At 37.2% G+C, this 21,958-nt stretch overlaps 1 protein-coding gene across 3 annotated transcripts in view; it reads right to left on the bottom strand.

Annotated features, from left to right (window-relative positions):
• The window catches only part of LOC122816610 (regulator of G-protein signaling 11-like), a 1,281,503-nt gene that overhangs the window by 257,531 nt on the left and 1,002,014 nt on the right, over nt 1–21,958 (bottom strand). For all 3 annotated transcript variants that reach the window (XM_044089514.1, XM_044089516.1, XM_044089517.1), the window contains exon 12: nt 718–831. In XM_044089514.1, coding sequence (XP_043945449.1) covers nt 718–831 — 114 coding nt within the window. The remainder of the gene's footprint in view (nt 1–717; nt 832–21,958) is intronic.

Below are 21,958 nucleotides of genomic sequence, written 5' to 3'. Positions count from 1 at the left end.
ACTAAACAGACTGCTTCAATTTGAACAATTATAAGGTGCAATATGTGTTACCTGTAAATATCTCACTTTTCAAATCAAAAGCAAAAAGGTCAAAATATAGTTTCCCATTTATTCATCTTGTAATGCTAGAATAAAGCTATTCCATCTGTCTAGTTCATTAGTGTTGAATGTGCGAATAGTAAGATATTACTCCTAAAACTCTCTTGTAAGTAGTTAAATTGCAAAATATTCACGTATAAACCATTCCAATTTCTTTCCATGTTCATAATTACAAGTACAAAATAGATTTGCTATGTCCAGAATCATGGTTGCAGTAGTGTTTTAAGCTGCAGCTATGAATGTTAATATTTATGTTGATTTATGTATTTTATTTTTATTTTCTGTAATATTAGCTTGTGGGTTTCTTAGTGGGCCTCTACTGAAATCTGTTTGCACAGCTGGGAAAGCCAGTCTTCAAAAGAAATAAATAACATTTTATTTAGTTATTTTTATATTATTAGTCAGTGCATACCTCGTATACCATGTTCTTTTGCTAATTCTCTGATCAAGTTTCTTATAATAAGCCATATTGTTATGGGTATATACAGCACTCCACAAAGTCTGATGGGATATAATGTTTAATTACTTAACTAAACCTCCGAATATTAACATGTTTCTGAATTCTCTGAAGCATGATACAAAATAACAGAAAAAAATATTTAGTCGTTTTATACTTACAAATCAACATTCAGAGACCAGTACATGGCATCATCTGTAATCCAAGGATTGCTGGGAAGGCAGCCTGACATAATAGGGTCATGTGGACTGTGTTGTTCACAGTATTTCAGAAAGCTGTAAAAGAAGAATAAACATTAATACTTCCTGGCTAATACACCTACAGCATAACAGTGAAGATAGTTTTACAGATTATGTATCTAATGATATAAAGCAACCTCATTACTATCACATCTCTGCTCTGTATATTTAGTAACATTTGAACCACAATCACAAAATTCAACACTTCAAGTACTGTCCCAGTGGGTATTTTCTTTATAGATATGTAGATGCAAAAGCTTATGTAAAATAGTTTAGGTAATTTAATGGAAGGCTAAACTGTTTCAATTGTGCTGTAAATAGATCAAGATATTTCTAAGTAACAGAAAACCTTGGTACCCTGCCTCACAATGGCTCTTAAAGAACTTTACAACTTTGTATAATCACTTTTGTTTTTTTTTATTTACTTATATGATATGTTTTCTAATTACTTATATGATATGTTTTCTAATTATGAATATAACTGCAACCACTAGCAGTATATGCTACATTACATTGAAAGTCACATATTCTGATTATCTGGGTATTAGCATTTCAGGCAACATAGTATACACTGCTTCATAAAGTCTGATGTTTACTAACAGAAAACTGCAAAGGAAAGGGTGGGAATTACTCCAGGAAAAGAGGGATATCTCCTTCTGTTTTCATAAAACTCATCAACATGCAGCAGGCAGGCTTTCAAAACCAGGACCCTGATAAATATTAAGCTTTTTCTCCCTGAAAAAAAAAACAATACATTGTGACATAGTTTCATGTTTGTTCTTAATCCTGCTGAATGTAAGTATTAAATGTGTTCCCTCAATCAAACCAAATGAAGCAGCAAGCAAGGGGCACCAACTGTGACTGAGATGATTTTAAGATAGTTCACAATGCATGAAATTGACAGAGTCTACCATTGTTGCCAAACTGGCTGAGGGACCAAGGTTAAGAATCACTATTAGAGACGTTGTGTGTATGTGTGTGTGTGTGTGGGGGGGGGGGGGCAGCCCTGGTCACTTCCACAAAGTGATAGAGGTTAACAGCTGATAAAACATGTTGCCAGTATGTGTTGTGAGAATGGAGGGACAGAAGATATGAAGTTGTGCACATTGTTTTAGCAGTACATCTGTGCACTCTTTTTAGATGTAACCTAGCATATTCTTACCAATAGCAGTCTCCTCTTAAAGTCATGCATAATCAAGGATGCATATTCTTAAGGCTGGAGTGGATTCATTAAGTGAAATGGTGGCAGAAATGTGTATGGAGGGTATCTTTGTTGATTAAGATTCTCCACATTGTACCTGAAGAGTCTTGCCACCATGAAGCAAACTGCGCCAATCAGTAAATTATGTACCAGCTCTTAACTTCCTACACATTATTCCCAAAACCCATTATATGTCACTCCATATAAACATGTTTTTCAATAGTAGCACTAAAATCTGAATCCCTGTGACTAGCACTTGCTCTAGAACTGCTAAATAGTACTAAGAAACTATAAATTAATACGAGCACTAAAATCCTCCCTGTCAGAAAGGGAATTAACCGTAGGCTCTAAACAACCTAAAATTGCAAAGAACCTTGCCAAGGTAAGGAAAAACAGCTTTTGTACTTTACTAAAAAGCACATAACCAGGCATGTCCAAGGGTCAGCTTCCAGTGGTTTCTCCTGTCCACCTGGTGAATCTGGGCATATTGGGGCAATGCAGCAATTGCCTCATGTACACAGACAACCCTCTCCTCCTACCACCAAACACTACAACCTGTGAGAGATGCAAGTACATAGCCAAACTGGAAGCAAAGCTCTCTCCAACCAAGACTGTGCTAGACAGTCAAGAGGAGAAGGTAAACATCTGCACCACACCTCAAGCAGCACATAGCCCTACAAAACCCACACCATCAACACCCGCACATAGCAACATGAAACCCACATATGCGGAGGCCCTTAACATTAACCTACCCAAGCAATGAGGACCTCTGAAGCTAAACCGCAAACAAGCACCAATCACAACCCAAGCAACACATAGCTCACAACAGCAGTGTGCCACCCAAAAACAGCCCCTAAGGCAAGACAACGTACCAAACACTTTAGTCATAGGTGACTCTATAGTCAGCCACACTGATGTCCCACTTACTGGACTGAACAAGGAGAAAGTTACAGTCAGCTGCCTGTTGGGTGCCAGGATCCGCCACATAATGCATGCACTCAAGTCACTCCACAACAAGTACAAATATGACTCTGTCATTGTTCATGTTGGAATGAATGACTTGAGACATACCTCCATGAAAAGAGACATGGAAGAGCTCATGGACCATGTGGCCCAGGTAGGTATGACCCTAGCCCTGAGTAGCATTCTGCCTTCACCCAGAATGATACCACAGTATAAGAATAAAATGACTGACTTCAACAATTGGCTAAGCTTCTGATGTCATTCAAAGGGGATCCAGTATCTGTCTGCCTGGGATGACATGATCGACAAACCATGATGCTTTGCCAGAGATAGTCTGCACCTGTCACCCCTGGGATTTAGATTACTGGCTAAAGCTCTTGCCACCCATATAGTGCCTTTTTAGGCAAGGTTTACAGGACAAAACCACCAACTTGACAGACACAAACATGTGAAATCTGAAGGTAATGTTACTCAATGCTAGAAGTCTAAACCTCAAAATGCACTCTCTCGAGGCACTCCTAAAAATGGAGAACATCGATATCTGTGCAGTAACTGAGACCTGGTTCAAGGCTCCAGAAAGCACCCCTGCATAACCAGACTATAATTCATATCACACCTTTCGGCCACCTAACCTGGACCGAAATACTAAAAGTGGAGGCGTGTCCATATCCATTAAGGATATCCACACCTCCAGGCTAGTTGCTCAGCATAATGCATCTGAGATTATTCAAGTGTAACTAACTCTGGGCAAGACTGCAATCCAAATTGTAACTTGCTACTCCCCCCCACCATGCCCCAGGATTCCCATTCCTCATTCCTTGATACACTGGAAAACATTAGGGTACAACTCAACACCCTAATAATGGGTGATTTCAACTACCCCACCATTAACTGGGAAAACTACTCATGTACCAACTCTTTTGCTCAATGTTTTCTGGAATTCATAAATTCCAGTGCCTTGGATCAACTTATCCGCACCCCCACCAGGGGCAGCAATATCCTAACCTGGTTATTACTAACATGGGCGACCCGTGTTCCACATCAGAGGTCAATTCCTCGTTGGTCAGATCCAACCACAAGCTAATCAGTCTAGACATCCACATCCCACCCCACCCCCATTAAGGAAACCACCGTAAAAAATTTCTCCAAAGCTAACTTCATGCTTCTTAAGACAGAAGTGGCAAACTTCACGACACCCATGCAGATGGACAATAGAGCTACGACTGCTGAATCCTACACAAATGCACTTTATAAGCACTTACATGAGTGCATGGATCGTGCTATCCCTAACAGAACCAAGATGCTATCCTCCAAAAAAAGGAAGCCAATCTGGTGGTCCCCTGCCATAAACAAACTCTACAACAGAAGAAAGAAACTGTTGCAAAAAAGAGTAAAATCCCATGACTGGAAGAACTCCCTGGTCAGCCTAAGTAAGAAGCTGAGATCCCTCATAAAATCATCCAAAGCTAGTTATAAAAACAAAATCGCCACTGATTCTAAAGACAACTGTAAAGTATTCTATAGCTATGTCAAGAATCTCAATGGCAACACTCAGATCTGCTCTGAGTTACAGCACAATGGCACTAAATATACAGAACCAACTGATATTGCCAACATCCCAGCAGATAGGTTCAGTGCTAACTTTACCCCCCCCCTCCCTTACCGCCTAAAGGGCCCATCTCTATACCGGGAGAATGCAAAGTTCCTGTAATCATGGCTACACAGGTAAAAACTACACTCTCCAAAATCAAGAACACAGCATCCATGGGGCCTGACAACATCCCAGGCTGCGTTCTACATGAACTACAGAATGAGCTGGCACCCCACCTAAGTACCATGTTCAATCGTAGCCTCACCTCAGGCTTTGTGCCCACTGAATGGTGCACAGCGATGGTTATCCTACTCCACAAAGGGTGAGCAACCACGGACTCCGGGAACTATCACCCCATTAACCTAACGAGCCTGGTCTGCAAGGCCATGGAATGCATCATCATGGAACATATAAACAAAGACTTGGTAATCTCCAAACCCTGGACCCCACCCAGTTTGGGTTTGTAAAAGGCAGGTCATGTCTCCTAAACCTGATTGACTTCTTTGAAGCAGTCACCAAAGCCGTAGATGAGGGTAAGATGGTTCACACTGCATATCTAGATCTCGGCAAGGCTTTTGACACCATCCCCCACTCTGGAATTTTAGATAAACTCACTAAACTAGGTATAAATCCCTATGTCACAAGATGGGTTGCCAACTGGCTCACTGACAGAGCCCACACTGTGAAAATTGCAGACTCCAAATCCGACTTCAGACCAGTGACAAGTGGAGTACCACAGGGTTCAGTCCTGGGTCCCCTCCTGTTTGGTATCTAACTTTTCTGAAGTACAGGCTAATAGAGAAGGTCTTTGGCTAACTAAGTTCGCAGATGACTGCAAACTAGGAGCCATAATTGAAACTCCTAACGATGTGGACATTCTACAATAGGGCCTCACTGAGACAGATGCCTGGTGTCAAAGCCATGGCCTCAAGCTCAATGCCAAAAAGTGCATTGTCATCACCTTTGGTAAAAACTCTGTACCCATGAGCTACCACCTAGGTGGCAGTCTACTTAACAATGAAAGTGTGATAAGAGACCTTGGGACACAGGTGGACAGTAATCTCTCCTTTGATAATCACATCGCCACAGTAGTCAGGAAATTCTTCTACATGGCACACCTCATCACAAAAGGTTTTTCATCCAGGAAAAAAGGGGTCATTGTTCCCCTCTTCTCATCACTCATTAGACCTATTATAGAGTACAATGCCCCTTTTGGTATGTACCTCACAAGACATCTACAACAACTAGAAAGGCTGCAGAAATACCTCACAAAGAGGATTACCAGCCTTAAACAGATGCCCTATACAGACTGTCTCAAAAAACTCCAGCTTTACTCCGTTGCATATCACCTACTCAGAGGTGATCTCTGCCTAACATACAAGGCTATGTCAAACCCAGAGATGTTGGACATGCTCCACTTAAAGAAATCCCAATCCCTCTGAGCTACACACTCTAGGGACCTAAACCTTGTCACCACAATAAACAGAACATGCTGGAGGGATAGATTCCTGTCCCAGGGACTTCCCATATTCTGGAACAAACTACCTATCTATATCACACAAAGCTCCTCATTAGCACCCTTCAAGAAAAATCTTGATGATTGGATGGGAATTAGGAAATTCACCCTGGGGATCACCTCTATGGCTCTGCTCGACAGGGGCACAGGAAAATAATCTTCTTGAGTGGCGAAAGCCAGGGTACCTTTTCGGCTAGACTTGTATAGGCCCTAGGGCTGATAGCCTAGTATCTACCTATGAACCTAAGTTAAATGACAATGCTCTGCTACCTTTGCATAAACCTTTTAAAGGTATCTGTTATACAAAGCTGACAGCATTAAAAGCAATCCAGTTTGATTCATGTATACTGTTACGCATTGCCTTACCTTCAGGTTTGAATTTGTTTTTTTCAAGACTCTTTTTCAATTACAGCTAACACATTATGAAGGCTGCACAACTTTCTAAGGAAACCTGTGTTCAGTAACTAAGCAAAGGATATTAAATGGTCTGTTTTCTGCTGAAATTGTGTTACCTTAGCTAATCCGAATAACCATCAGTCAATCAAGAATCAGTCCTGTTTCTTTGTAGTTAACATTTGTCACTTTGTAATAACTGTCTATTTCCTGTACAAGGTTATACATTCTCTTATTGGTAGATGTTTAGCACATGACCTGGATGTATACTTTTTAGGCTTCCATTTTCTAAGCAGCAAGTTACGCCATGTAAATTCCAGGAACTACTTCATATGATTGAAATTTCATTTGACTGAATCTCATTTGACCGAGACCATAATACTGAAATTTCAAAATACTGAAAACTCATTTGACTGAAACTCATAATACTGAAACATTACAATGCTACATTTCAACATACTAAATTGTAAACCATAGACATGCACACTTACAGAACCAATTAATAACTCATTCCAGAACTTAAAAAGTACTTGCGTACCCTCTTAACAGAAACCAAATGATATAAAACCAAACTAGGTGGTGGACAACAGCCCCACACCCCCCAATGTGGTGAGCTGTTCCCCCACACCCCCTAACTATATATACTAACTCCAGGATTGCACTACAGTGGGGAAAATGGCATATACCTATTTCCTGTACAAGGTTATACATTCTGTTATTGGTAGATGTTTAGCACATGACCTGGATGTATACTTTTTAGGCTTCCATTTTCTAAGCAGCAAGTTATGCCATGTAAATACCAGGAACTACTTCATATGATTGAAATCCTAACTCCAGGATTGCACTACAGTGGAGAAAATGGCATATACCTTTTACTTACCTTACAGTAGTCTACATGCTGCCACTACTATGTTGAAATTTAGCACTGTAAGGTTTCACTATTATAAGTTTCAGTCAAATGAGTTTTCAGTATTTTGAAATTTCAGTATTATGGTCTCGGTCAAATGAAATTCAGTCAAATGAAATTTCAGTCATATGAACTAGACCCAAATACCAAGCTGTGGCATTTTGCATGGACTTTTTTAGCAAATATTCAATCTGGCTAAAGCATTACAAGCTTTCAGTGAGCTTTGACAGCTTTCAACTACCTCTCCTCTTTTGAGAGAGAAAAAACTCACATCAAGACCAAATTCCTCCTCTCATGGCTACTGAGGCTATCATCCAAGCCCTTACCACAGAGTCCCAAACTCTTGTTCAAAGACCTAAACATGCTCTATTCTAAGCCTTTATCCTCACCATAAAGAACAAACTATTATTTAAAAGGCTACAGAAGATCTAATCCAAGTCCTCACCTAAAAGTTCAAGGAAGTAATCATCCATAAAACAAGACGTATAGGAATCTATGTCAACCCATTTGTTGAGATTTTTTCTTTAAACCCTCCAGGCAGTTTGTTCCAATAAATTGTAACCTATTGTGTAATGAAACATCTTCTCAACTTAGTCTTATTAAAGTTTACACAAAACTTCAAACTGCAGTAGTGATGGGGTTTGGTATTAGTACTAGTCTGTACTTTTAATAATGACCTTAGAATTTCATCATGTATGAGTTTACATCCTAAAAATAACTTACCCTGAAAGTACCAGTAATGCCCAGTGTAAAGATATAATGTCTTGATCTGTCTTTGTAACCCAGGTTCCTCATCAATAGTATTATTTTAGTGAATTTTCTCCAGACTGATTCTAAATGTTTTAACTCACTTGATGAATGTACGCAAAGGGGTATTCTAAAATGAGTGACATGTAGGTTTTGTAAAGATTCAACATAGCAGAAATGCATCTGGTTATATTTATCATTAACATCCCCCTGTTGTCCAGCTTTTGTTGACAATAATATTAATACGATTTGAAAATGTAAAAGTATTGGTAATAGTTACTACCAATTATTTCAGTTCAGATACTTCTCCTATTACAATATTTAACAGTTTTAGTGTTTCTTTGATGAATTCATTACCAAAGTTTATGGCCTTAAATTTTTCTCTACTGAAATGTAACCCATAACCTGATGCCCATCTCACTATATCATAGAAATAGTTACTGATTTCTAAAGAAAATCTTAACTTTTGCTGATTGTGTATCCAGTCTTACAATGGTGAGCATTTGTGCTAGCCCAACAAGATTTATGTCTAGGAAATGTTGAAAACACTGTATTAAATAATGATGGTCCTAATACAGTATCCTGAGTGACTCTTGAATGAATAAGGAATGGATCTGAGACATGTCCTTTAATGGCAACCGATTGAGTTCTACCAATAATGCATACAATTATCCAGCATATTATATGGGGTTGTATCCTGCACTTATCTGAAAACAAAATGCTACAAGTTAGACCTATGTCAATTGCAAGTGTAATTTGATAACTGAACTCATCTGGATCAGTAAAGGCAGACCTGCCAGTAGCAAAACCATGCTAGTAGAGATCTAAAGTTTCCATTTTGGTATTGGATTTTTTTATTAAATCTATCATACATCTTTAATAGCATTTTCCCAAGATGAAAGTCATGCTAATGGATCTTTAGTTACTGACCTGTGATAAATTCCATTTGGATGAAAAATCGTAAATTCACCAGTGGGCTGGGCTCCATGTCCAATATGGACAGAGTCCGATGGTAAACATTCCCAAACTAATATTGGATGGGAAATCATTTATTCACCCTAGGCTGGCCTTCATGTCTCCTATAGACTGAGGACAATAGCAAACATTCCTTAACTAACATACCCCCCACATAATTTTTTAGCAACCCCCTAACCTACTCCTCCAATTTAGACACATATGTTACAAGGGAACGCAATTAAATTGGGTTGCACAGCTAGGCTTATAAAGTCCTTGTGGTCATTAGCCAAATATACAGTTAGTTAAGGAATGTTTGGACAGTGCAGTAGTGCAGCAGTTTGCATTGTCACCTCACAGCAAGAGGTTTAGTGGTTCGATTCCCGGCTGGGGTGCCTTCTGTCTGGAGTCTGCATGCCCTCCCTGCATTCGTGTGGGTTTCCTCCAGGTGCTTACAAAGACATGTGACTGGAGCATTTCTCCCCAGGCCTCTGCTGAAAACTGGCTCATTCAAAGTTGGACTTTCCCAGTAAACAAATGTTAAATGAATAAATAAATCTATGAACCTATGAATAGATGTTACAGAAGAATGTTCCATATTGCAGGAACAGTACCAGTTTGGAGATACTAATTACAATGGTATGCAAGAATGGACATCATTCAAATTTAAAGTTATATATTAATATCACCAGCCAGATGGCATAATGGTTAAGGTCTTTGCCTCCCATGCACAAGGTACAAGGTTCTATCCTGACCTTCAACCAATGCATGTTTGGAGAATGGATGTTCTCCCTGTGGCATCCCTCCCCCTCCCTCTGAAAACCATGAAGAGTATTTCCATCTCAAACTCACGTAAGAATGGAGCTGTGGGTAGCAGCACAGACTCTAGATGGTACCCTATAGGGGGAAGAGCTGTATAGACCAACTTCATTGGGCATCTGCTGTGGTGTGCAGTATCCTCAAAGACAGGAAAACACATACTATGGATCAGATACTTCATGCTATGTGGTAGGGTGAGGCTTGAAATGGATAACATGATGGTAAGGACGAGGCTGGACATCCTCTGTATCCAGCAGAGAAGGATGGAAGGGCAGTTCAGCAAAGCTACTTGGCTTGGGATCCAGAGCCTACTACTCAGGAGAGGAACAGGCTAGAAGTGGTGTGGGAATTGGGCTGAGGGTGAAGTTTCAGAAGACAGTGATGGATGTCATCAGAATTAGTGACAGACTCATGGCAATCAGACTCCAGTGTAATGATAGGCTGGCATTATGAACACTGCTCTGTCTCCCATGCAGGGTTGTGAAAGTGAGGAAAAGAGTGCATTCTTACAACAGTTACAGGACCTACTAGATAAAGCAGGACAACAGGAATTAATGTTAATAATGGGTGACCTAAATGCACATATTGGTAGAGACAGATATGAGGACTGCCTGGGACCACATGGGTGGGGCAACAGGAAAATAGTAGAGACCATTCTAGACTTCTGTTTAGTAACTGACTTGGTGGTAGCCAACACATGGCTCAGAAAGAAATACAGAACAAGGAAATCCACAAGTACGGCAGGTGCACGGACTGAACCACTGTAGTCAAACACCAAAGAATGTCCATCACCAAGGGTGAGTTTAATGTGGCAGCTCCAAAATAAAAATAAAGATGAACAGCAGACCATTTTTGGCCAAAAATTTGCCTTCCTCAATGCTATAACCATAAGAAGCACACACATAAGTTTAAATAGTGAATCTGATTACAAGATAGCATCTCATTGGACAATTAATTTACCTCATTCAGGCCAAGTTTAAACAGACCTCCCAACCTGATAATCCAACTGGATTCTTTTTTATTTAACATAGTATGCCAATCAAGTTTGGACATTCTGTTTCCTGTAATCCTGTCAATTATGATAAATTTAAACTGAGCAGTTGTGTGGGACATGGTGTGTTTGAATAATGAACTTGACATCCTTTTATTTCTTATGTCACCGAGGTGCTCAGAAATATGAACCCTCAGTGACATAGATGTTTACCCCACATAAAAGGCAGAGCAAGAGCAAGTAGCCAAATATATGACCCAGTCAGTGCTACAGTTACCAAAACATAAAATGTCATAAACCTTGGGGGTATTGCTGCTGGTGAATGCTTTGCTCTTGAGTACGTGGGTACAGGCTGAACAGTGACCACAGGGAGTACATCCTACCAATTTGTCCCCAAATAATGTAACCTGCTGTGTACTGGAAGGCATCTTATGTTTGTAATGATTGAAATAAAAGCCCAGCATGCGATCCCTACAGTGTGAGAAAAGATATTTCGAAGAAAGAAGCTCACCATTTGCCATAAGAATGTCCCAACGGTGATCAATAATCTGCCTGAAAGTATTAATGCTGCACCCAAAGGCGGTAACAAGATGAACCGGCTCAACTTGATTGCTATCCTTGGAAATATATTTGTATTGTAACAAGAAGTGTCTGGGTTGTTGTGAGCCAAATTGACTCACCTCATTTATGTTATGAATATCATATCATCTATGGAGGAATCAGTTTTTCAAATCCTGTTGATAAAAATCATAGGAGTTCTAAGAAGAACAAATGCATCTTATCCTTAGAAATTGGGATTTGGGGATGTTGTGGATGATATGTCGAGGGTGATGACTATTAGCATGGAGTAAGGTGTTGTATTGGGGATGTTTAAGAAATACCTCAGTCCTGAGTGCATGATCAGCCTTTAGTGATAGTGACGTCCAAAAATGTAATTTGGTTGATGTCAAACTTTAATGTAAATTGGATGCCCCACTTATTATCATTGAGGTACTGTACAAATTCCTTTACATATATATCATGCCCCCTCCATACCATCCAACAATCATCCGGATATCACCACCAAATATCAATTTCATCAAGGTATAGGTTATGGCCGACGTCATAGATGAGTTGCTCTTTGATATAACCCATTAAGAGGTCTGCATAAATAGGGGCAAAGGAAGCCCCCATGGTGGTACCTTTCACCTGCCAATGACATTTGCCATGGAAATAAAACATGTTCTTGGTTAAAACATGTTCTGTGAGGCAAACAAGTAAGGTGTTAAGGCCAGTGGAATATAAATTGGCTTTGTCTAGCCAAAATTGAATGGCCTCTAACCCAGCCCAATGGGAAATGTTTGTATATAGGGTGGTCACATCCGATGTGCACATTAACCCACCAGAGTCCAACTGTGTGTCCATCACAATCTGTAAGAATTGAGTGGTGTCTTCTATCCTGCCCCTGACCATGGATAAAAGGGGTTGTAGATATTTGGTGAGAAATGCAGCTAAAGGTTCCGTGAGTGACCCCCTGCCCGATACAAGTGGCCTCCCTGGTGGTTTACATGGATCTTTATGAGTTTGGGGCAGTAAATAAAGATATTGAGATTGGGGATCAGACACGGTCAAGTGATAGAAAGTTTGCTTATTAATGATGCCCTTTTCCAGGGTAAGGTTCAGAATGCAAAACCGAAGGCACATGGGATGAAACGGAGTACATGAACGACAATTGTAATGGCAGCATTAGAGGGAAATTAGAAGAAGCTGAGAAGTGAGATAGGAAAATATTGGAAAAGGTCAACAGGTTCAAGTATCTGGGAGGGGTGGTTGAGGAGGAGGGAAGTCTAAATGAGGTCAAAGCTAGAATCAGACAGGCTGCAGCCAACTGGCACAAAGTGTCAGGGGTAGTGAATGACAGAAGAATGCCAACAAAGCTTAAAAGTAAAGTGTACAAAACAGAGTTGCAACCAGTACTACTGTATGGTACAGAAACCTGGGCAGTGAAGGCAGAGCCGCTGAGGAAGCTAGAGGTGATGGAGATGAAGTGTCAGATAGGTGGCAGGATGCACACTGTGGCACAGATGAAGGAATGAAGACATAAAAGCAGAAGCCAAAGTAGCTCCAGTTGCAGAAAATGTCAGAGAACAGATTATGGCAGTTTGGGCACGTGCAAGAAAGCAGAAGGCAATCTGGTGAAGAAAATTTGGGACAGAGAGGAAAAATGCTAGAGAAAATGAGGGTGTCCAGCAAAGTAGTAGATGGACTGAGTGAGAGAAGATCTCCAACAGTCAGGCATGACTGTCTAAGAAGGTAGGAGAGTGGTACTGAGTAGGGAGAGATGGTGACAAGTGACATGGCACCCCAACTCCATGTAGAAAATGGGAAAAGGTAGTTGATGATGGTGATGAGTAACATCACCAGCAGTTTATCTGACCTGTCATATGATTTTTTGTTTTATTTTCTGTAATTATTTAGTAACAGTTTCAATACTAATAAATGGAACTTCTGCACCATTACATATAATATTATTAGAAACAGTATTTATATTTTTAGTGCATAATTTTGTGATAGTTGTATAATATTTATTGATTTGTTAGTGACTGATTTGGATTATTTACAGTCTTATCTCCAAGAAAAACTGATATAATCGGGTTGAAAACTTTTTTGTAATAGTTGACATAACTGCAGTATCCTTTCTTGTTTACATTGTACACTGTCATTTTTGTATATTTAATTTTAATTTTGAATTCCTTATTAACCATATTATGTTTAATTTTATTAGTGATACTAGGATATTTTTGTATGGGTAGAAAGATATTTTCATTTTATTATACAGCTTTATCAAATTTCTATCCCACCATTTAAGGGGTTTATGACTGTGTCCAATGAGATTTTCTTCAGCAGTTAAATTCACAGTATCAAATAGGTTATTTTCTAGCATTAAGCAATTGTGGTAAACATCATGATTGCCAGTAATGTTTTGCCACTGTACATTTTAAAGTTTGTTATAATTTAAGTTTTCATAATTATACATTTTGCTTACATTTACTGGGTTGTTACCTTTTATTTCAAAGGTAATCGAATAATGATCTCAGTCGCCTAATGGAGGTCAGACAGTTAGATTATTTACAGAGTTTTCCATATTTGATAAGACAAAATCCAACAAGTTTGTCCCATAAGTTTTACTTTTGATTAACTGATTAAAACCATGGTACAATATTACAGTGACAGATTTCTGTGTGTATGATGAATCGACACTAAAATGTCCCAGTTGTCTGATGAGTAATTAAAGTCACCAAGTAGATTACTATGATTTTCAAGGCACTTGTCCAAATACAATAAAAAGCCACAATGTGTTATCACATCTACTTTCAGGCTACAATAACATACTATTATTAATGTGGTATTTTCAGATTCAAAAATGTCAACAATTAGAGTTTCCATGGCTGTGTTAGAAGATAATTGGGCAGACCGTATAGCCTCATGTACAATAATTATTACCCCACCATCTTTAGAATGATTTCTAACGCATATATATCTGATGTGCCCAGGAAATGTGATCTCCATGGAATTCCAAATTTCAATTAAAGCAACTTCTTTGCATTTGTCATGATCAGGTACACATTTCAGCTGATTTAACTTACTACCAATATTCCTTGCATTACAAAAACAACATTTCAAAATATGATTACATCTGTTTCTTCTTGGTGTATCCTGGTTACATCTCTTAGAAAATGTTATATGTAAACTGAAACTTGTCACCTATGAAGCCAGACCCATAGTAACTTAAATGAAAATGATCAATAGAAAACAGTCTCTGATCATAAACATAGTGTTCCTAATATGTAAGAATCTTAAAATTATAAATTGTTATAAGTTGCCTTAACCATGTGTTAAAGAGATGAGCTTTTGAAAATAAGTAGTCAGTCCATGAGAAAGAAGAAATAATTTGTACCTGCATGTAAAAAATATGTTGGTAACTCATTTCCCATTAACTAGGTAATGCAGTGAATTTGAATTTCTACTAAGTTTAATACAGATAAGGAAGAAACTGTGAGTCTTTATGAATTCTGCAAGGCTGTCTTGTAATTATTTGATCATGGAGTCACTAAATATTAATGTCTGTGGTTCAGAATCAGTAATCATACTGGAATCCTCTAACATCAAATCTTTATTTTTAAATGTAAGAGAACCAGTAGTGTTACCTCAATTAAACAACTACTGTAGAAAGAAAGGTTCACTTACACCTCCCTGTGCTCTTCATGTTAGTTTACTGTTCAGAGCTTCATTCTTAGAATGTAAACAGTTATTATTGTTATTCTTTTTATCTGATTTCCTACAGTTTTGTTTATAAGTATTTAAGTTTGTGTCACATTCAGTGTTCCTAACTTTGGTTTCCAACACCAAGCTATTCTTAGTCAAATTATTCAAATTAGATGTACGTAGGTCTATTGTTCTATCAGTTCAAGTAAGTTATCGTGACAAGGGGGCAGTTTGTCATTAATCTCTATTACAACAGGAGCACTGGTTACTCTCCATTCTTACACAGAGGTGAATATGCGCTGTCCTTTTCTTTTTTTTACTCCTCATCACTTTCTTGGTCTTCATTTTCTTGGCACCTGATACTGGTTGTTTGATATTGCCATTTTCTAAGATCTTCCCATCTTCACTGGGATATAAAACTGTGTGTTGACTTCCTTTAGGAATCTCATCATTTCTGGCTACCTCAACTGTATGCATTTCTAAATATGAGTCATCATCTAGAGCAGATGAAGAGTTATTAAATACTACAGTTTCCTCCTGCCCCCCCCCCCCCCACTTGCAAGATTTTGATCTAGCACCACATGAAGGGGTTGGAGTTATTTCTTGGTCATAATTACTATGTTTACTTTTTTGTTTATTTACAAGTTGTTTTGCCCTTTTCTTCCTTTTTGATGGGATATATTGAATATTACTTGCACTCTCTATTGTGATATTCTCAACTTCAGGAGATACTACTAATTCTATTGAACCAGTTACTACATTACAATTTTGTCAATGTTAATCGCACTGTTATTAACAGCTAAATTTAAATCACTTTTTCATGATGCTTGCATAAAATAAATCAGCTGACTTTAATAACCTGACATTATTATACCTACACTTTAATGTCTCATCCATTTTTACAGCAGTTTAAGCACTGACTCTTATCTTTCATATTATTATATTGTATCTTTAATGATGTGTTTCTATGTAAATTTGATGAGACGATTGATACTGTTTCAGCTTATGAACAGTGACTAAGGGCTCAGATGTACAAGAAATTAAGAAGGGATTTGTCTGATTTCGATAAAGGACCTGTTTTGCAATGCTGAATAGAGATGTAATGACAGATTTCAGCTCTAAGATGGTGAATAATGCTTCTAGTGTGGACATTGCCAATCCTCCTGATAATTGTAATGCTGCCAATATTAGCACTGATAACGTGAACAGCAATGTATGCTCTGGTATACCTACTCGTTCTACGTCTGCTATTGGATCCCTTCATACGCCGACTGAGACAACTAAACCTCCAGATGTACGAAGGAAAACCACTAGATTTACTGCATCTGGTACCACCCTTCAGTTACCTCTACCTATCAGGTGGTAGGATTTTCAGCAACAGCCTTGGTCCTTCAGTCGAGGGCGGAAGCGGCAGAGGCAAATGGAAGATCCACTTAGTCAAACAATCAAACAGATGTGAATGGAGAATTAACTTCATTAATCTACAATATTTCAGGTGAAGTTTTGACTACATCTCAGGAGTTGTTTTTAAAGTGTGGGCTTAGTTTTATTCCTGTTCAAAATTCTAAATTCAGGGAGACTGTTATTGACATAAAACTTTTTGCACATAATGTCATGCTAAAATTGCTACTTCCCACTAGTGGTAACAACATGACTTTTAAAAAACCTAGTGTATTTCAACCTATTGTTCACCCTCTCCTTGATACTTTTTGTAAAAAATGTGAGGAAGATCTAGTACAAACATATAAAGATGGTCAGCTTAAAGGAACATTTTTTAATTTACATGATTCAGAAAGGAAAGCGCTCATTGAATTACAACACGATAATGATATTGTAATTAAAAGCACCAATAAAGGGGGCACAATTGTTGTTATGGACTATCAATATTACTATGAGACTATTCTTGATATGGTATATAATGATGGTGTGTATGCTAGCATTAATTATGATACTACTGAGCATTTAAAAGATCAGGTATATGCTGCTGTTCATGATTGTTACTGCAATGGACTCATTACAAAAGAGTTGCTGGATTATTTAACAGTTGAGTTTCCTTTAATTCCTGTATTCCATGATTTGCCCAAAATACACAAGAATGCTTTGAGACCACCGTTCTGCCCCATTGTGTCAGGAGGTGGTTGGCTCACTGAGCCATTCTCTATTTTTATTGATAAAAAGTTAAGATTGGTTTTAGAGAGACAGAAACAAGTACTGAAGGAATCTGAACAGTTTCTAGAGGATTTTTACAGGTTTATTGAAATGAATAACACTGGAAATGATTATTATCTAGTTATCCTTGATGTAGTGTCTTTATTTACTGCTATTCCCCATTTTCAAGAGATTAATATGGTGCATGAGTTTCTTTTAAAAAATGGTGAATATGAAAAAAGTATGTTAACTTGATTTGCCTGTTTCTGGAAATTGTTCTTGAGAACAACGTCTTTCTATTTGAGACCCATTTGTTTTTACAGAAGGTTGCCCTAGCTATGGGCACATCTTGTGCCAATAGCTACGCCAACATAGCAATGGCTCAATGAGAAAATGACTTTATACTTAATCAGAATGAATATACTTCATGTCTTAGGTTTTATTGCAGATTTGTAGATGGCTTGTTCCTTGTATGGGATAGCACTGATGAGCGACTATCATGCTTTGTTAATTACCTACACTCTACTACCTCCTTTCTTAAATTTACTAGGAAAGGTTCCATGACAGCTATTGATTTCTTGGATATATATGTATGGAAAGATATGGAAGGGAAATTACAAACTACTTTATTTAGGAAACCCTGTAAGAGGGACACCTTGTTACAGAGGGACAACATGCATCCAGGATATATATATCATAATATTATTAAAGGGCAGAGCATGAGGGTATCCCAGCTTAGTAATAATGATAACAAATATGCCAGAGATATTAATGTATTTAAAGGTGAATTGTATGAAAGGGGATATAAGAAAAAAGATTATTAATGAGAGTTCTAACTTTAGAAAGACTAGAGCTAGACCTTATTTTTTGAATCAAGCCCAAGAACAGGTATGCTCCGTGAGGGAGTGTAGGAAACATGATGTCCCTGTTTCACTACATTACACTAGTGATGTTACAGGGATTTTATATATTATTAAGTCCAAATGGTCTATCCTACACCTTGATGAAGGGATTGGGAAAGTTGTGGGTGATAAACTGAGTTTTATATTTAGAAATAAGAAGTCGCTAAAAAGACAACTCTGTTACAATGAAAAACAATGGCCAGTGGATGGATGAGAATAATAACAGATCCATTGGAACATATAAATGTTTAAAATGCAATTTTTGTTCCTTTATAGACATACAACATAGTTTTATACATCCTGTCACTATGGCTGAGTATCAGTTTAAAGCAAAAGTAAATTGCTGTAGCAGGAATCTGGTTTACTCAGCTTCCTGCAGAGCATGCCGATGTTTTCATATCGGCAAAACTAATAGATCTCTTATGGAATGTATGCAAGAAAACCAGTATAGTATTAGTGTTCAGGACACACATAATGCTTTAGCCAAGCATCATATGAAAAATGGGGATGAGCATTATTTTGGCTTTAGAGTGATAGAACTTATTAATATAGAAATACGTGGTAGAGACCTTAAAAATTTCACTGAGACTCATGAACTGCATTGGATAATAACATTACAGGCAGATAAGCTACCTGGTCTAAATGGTAGAGTCTCAGTGAAACCAGTGTTGAAAGCTAGAGGTCGCTTTAAGTGACGTCTTTAAGTGATGTTTTTAATTAAGTATTTAATAATTTGTGTTTTTTCATTGGTCAGTTTGAATCTATGGTTTTATATAATAAGAGGTAATTATGTATTGAGTTTTATGGTCTGATGAAGCACTATTTTATGAAAGAACTTACCAGTCTCATTATTAAATTACGTTATTTTATATGCTCTCGGCTTTGTTTCTGTGCATTTTTGTTTTTGTAATACCTTGTTGACTAAGGAGCACAGTTTCTTCCTTGGAGGTTTGCTTCGTTTCTTATATTTTATACAAGCATTGCATACTTGGCATTCTGATTTATATTACATTTATACTCCGAGAAGTCTTCCAGCTCATATCTGTTTAAAGAGTCCATTGCACCAGATGTTAAATTATTAAGATGAGTGAATTATAAGAAAGAAACTTAATGTCTTAATATAAATAATGCATTACCAGAGTATTTAAACTAAGGTTAGAAATCATTATCCCTATTGAACAACCTTATAAAAGAACCCAGTCAGTAGTATATTCTGACACTTAAAAGTACTACCGATGTGTGTTCTACATATCTTATATGAGTCCTATAAACAAAATATACTTTAAGTATAGTATTCAAACATTGATGCAATACAATTCGTATACTGTCATCAGTGCAAACAATGCACTGGAGATCTGCTTCTTATTGCCAAAAACAGGATAGGTTAAAATGTAGCAATCAGTTTAAATGTAGCTGTAACTTTTATATATACTTGATAACAAAACAGTGAAACATTGACATGTGTCATGTCGACACAAAATAATTGAAACACTAACAATGACGTGTCATTGCCATGCTCCAGCACATAACCACAGAGCAAGCAACTTTAAAAGAGACTTTTTTCCATGGGGTACTCCCTGCTGCACTCCACATCAACTGCCAATTATATAGTCTAACTCTGAAATTGCATGATCTCTGGGGATGGGCATATTCCTGAAACACTGGGATTGTGCAGTCTCATACAACTGTCAACCATCTGTTTGTTGACCAAAGTGTGATGACAAAACAAACATTGACTTACCGGATTTTGACACACACACACACACACACACACATATATATATATATATATATATATATATATATATATATATATATATGTATATATATATATATATATATATATATATATATATATATATATATATATATATATATATATATATATATATATGTATATATATACAGGGATTCACTATGAAATTTCAAAATACTGAAATCCCGAATTTCAGTATTTCGAAATTACATAGCCGAAGACACCAAACATCGAAACACTAAAACCGTGAAATTCAAAATCCCGACGGTACACTATAGATACAACACACAAACACATACACACAACCCCCCAACTCAAATATAACATCCTACACTACAGATAAGCGGGGGGGGCAAGCCCCCCTGCACACCCCATGTGGGGGGCTGTGCCCCCCACGCCCCCCTACTTATATATTCTAACTCTGAAATCGCACAATCAGACACACACAAGCAACTCACTCCCACACATTGTACACACCCTCACACACACACACATCACAGTCAAAGCACACACTGACAGACACTAAAGCCCCTACCTAACAAACATACACATACATACATACCCAAACTCACATCTTACCATTCACACACCACAACATCAGAAGCGCTAATTCAAAATCTCTATACTTTGGGATTTTGAATGTTGCGCTTCTGGTTTACCGGTATTTCAAGACTTTGGTACTTTAATTTCGAAATACTAAAATTCGGGATTTTAGTATTTCAAAATTAAATAGGGATCCCAAATACATACATATATATATATATATATATATATATATATATATATATATATATATATATAGATATATATAGATAGATATATATAGATAGATATAGATATAAATATATATATATATATATGTTTACATATGTTTATTCAGTTTGGTAACTATATATTTCAATTATATACAGATATACATATATTAAACATATTAAAGACAATGAATCTTTAAATGCAAATACTTTAACTTTTATTTCATAAAATAATAAGAAAACAAAGCAAAAAAATATATAAGTAAAGAAAAGACACAGCAAGGTACAAATACAATAATATTATGCCTGGCTTAAAATTTATATCATTTTTAATATATCATTACATACTGAGAATGCTATTTTCAATATTTTTTAAATAAAATTCTTTGTTTTGGCCAAAATCTAAGATTAACTAATTTCCCATGGCAAATTTTAATATTTCCTTTTTACGTGCTGGAGTAGGAAATCTAAGAAATTCTATAAAAGGAGGAATAGATGAACTGTTCCAGTAATTTCTACAAACAGCAATAACAGTCCATAATAAGGATCTTCAGTCTGACCTGATACAAGTAGGTACTGGAGAATTTAACAAAACTAAATATACAAAGAAATCAAAACTAACTGATCAAAGCAACAGAAATATATATCCTGCAAAATGCTTAACAATTTCTTTCAGAAAAATGTTTTTAGCACTGTTAATAATGTTACTGCCTTTACAGATCTAGCTTGGCTTGTGAGATTTTACTTATCCTATCAATAGTGCAACATACTCTGAAAATACATTTCTAAACCAGTAATTTCCAAAATAAGTATGAAGACATTCCAACTATAGATCTCAAGTCAATAGTCTTATTATTTAGTATCCATCAGTATATGACCTTTTCTGTAAAAGTCCCATTATATATCTGGCATTAGAGTTTTAATATCTAATACAATTTTATATAAGTTAGCAAATATGATTTTGGATAAAAATTTCCAATCAAACCTAAAGATATACCCAGGGATTCAGAAAAATGGTCATTGCAAAGGTTGGTCAATTAGCATTATGGTGAGGAAAGTCAAAAAAATGCAATTCAGAGAAAGTTATAGCTGCAACGAGAAATATTTAATTAATGGCACATTAACATATTTCTGAATCACACACTAGTGCTTTCAGATCGAACAGTGCTAGTGTTCTTCACAGCATCTCATATATTGCGTTAGCAAATATACCCTTCCTATACCCACTCACTCTCAAACACACAGACACACACACACACACACACACACACACACACA

This window comes from Protopterus annectens, chromosome 12.part0 (assembly GCF_019279795.1).
Source record: "Protopterus annectens isolate FY-2018-M chromosome 12.part0, PAN1.0, whole genome shotgun sequence".
NCBI lineage: Eukaryota > Metazoa > Chordata > Ceratodontiformes > Protopteridae > Protopterus > Protopterus annectens.
This window is presented reverse-complemented; position numbering and strand designations above follow the sequence as displayed.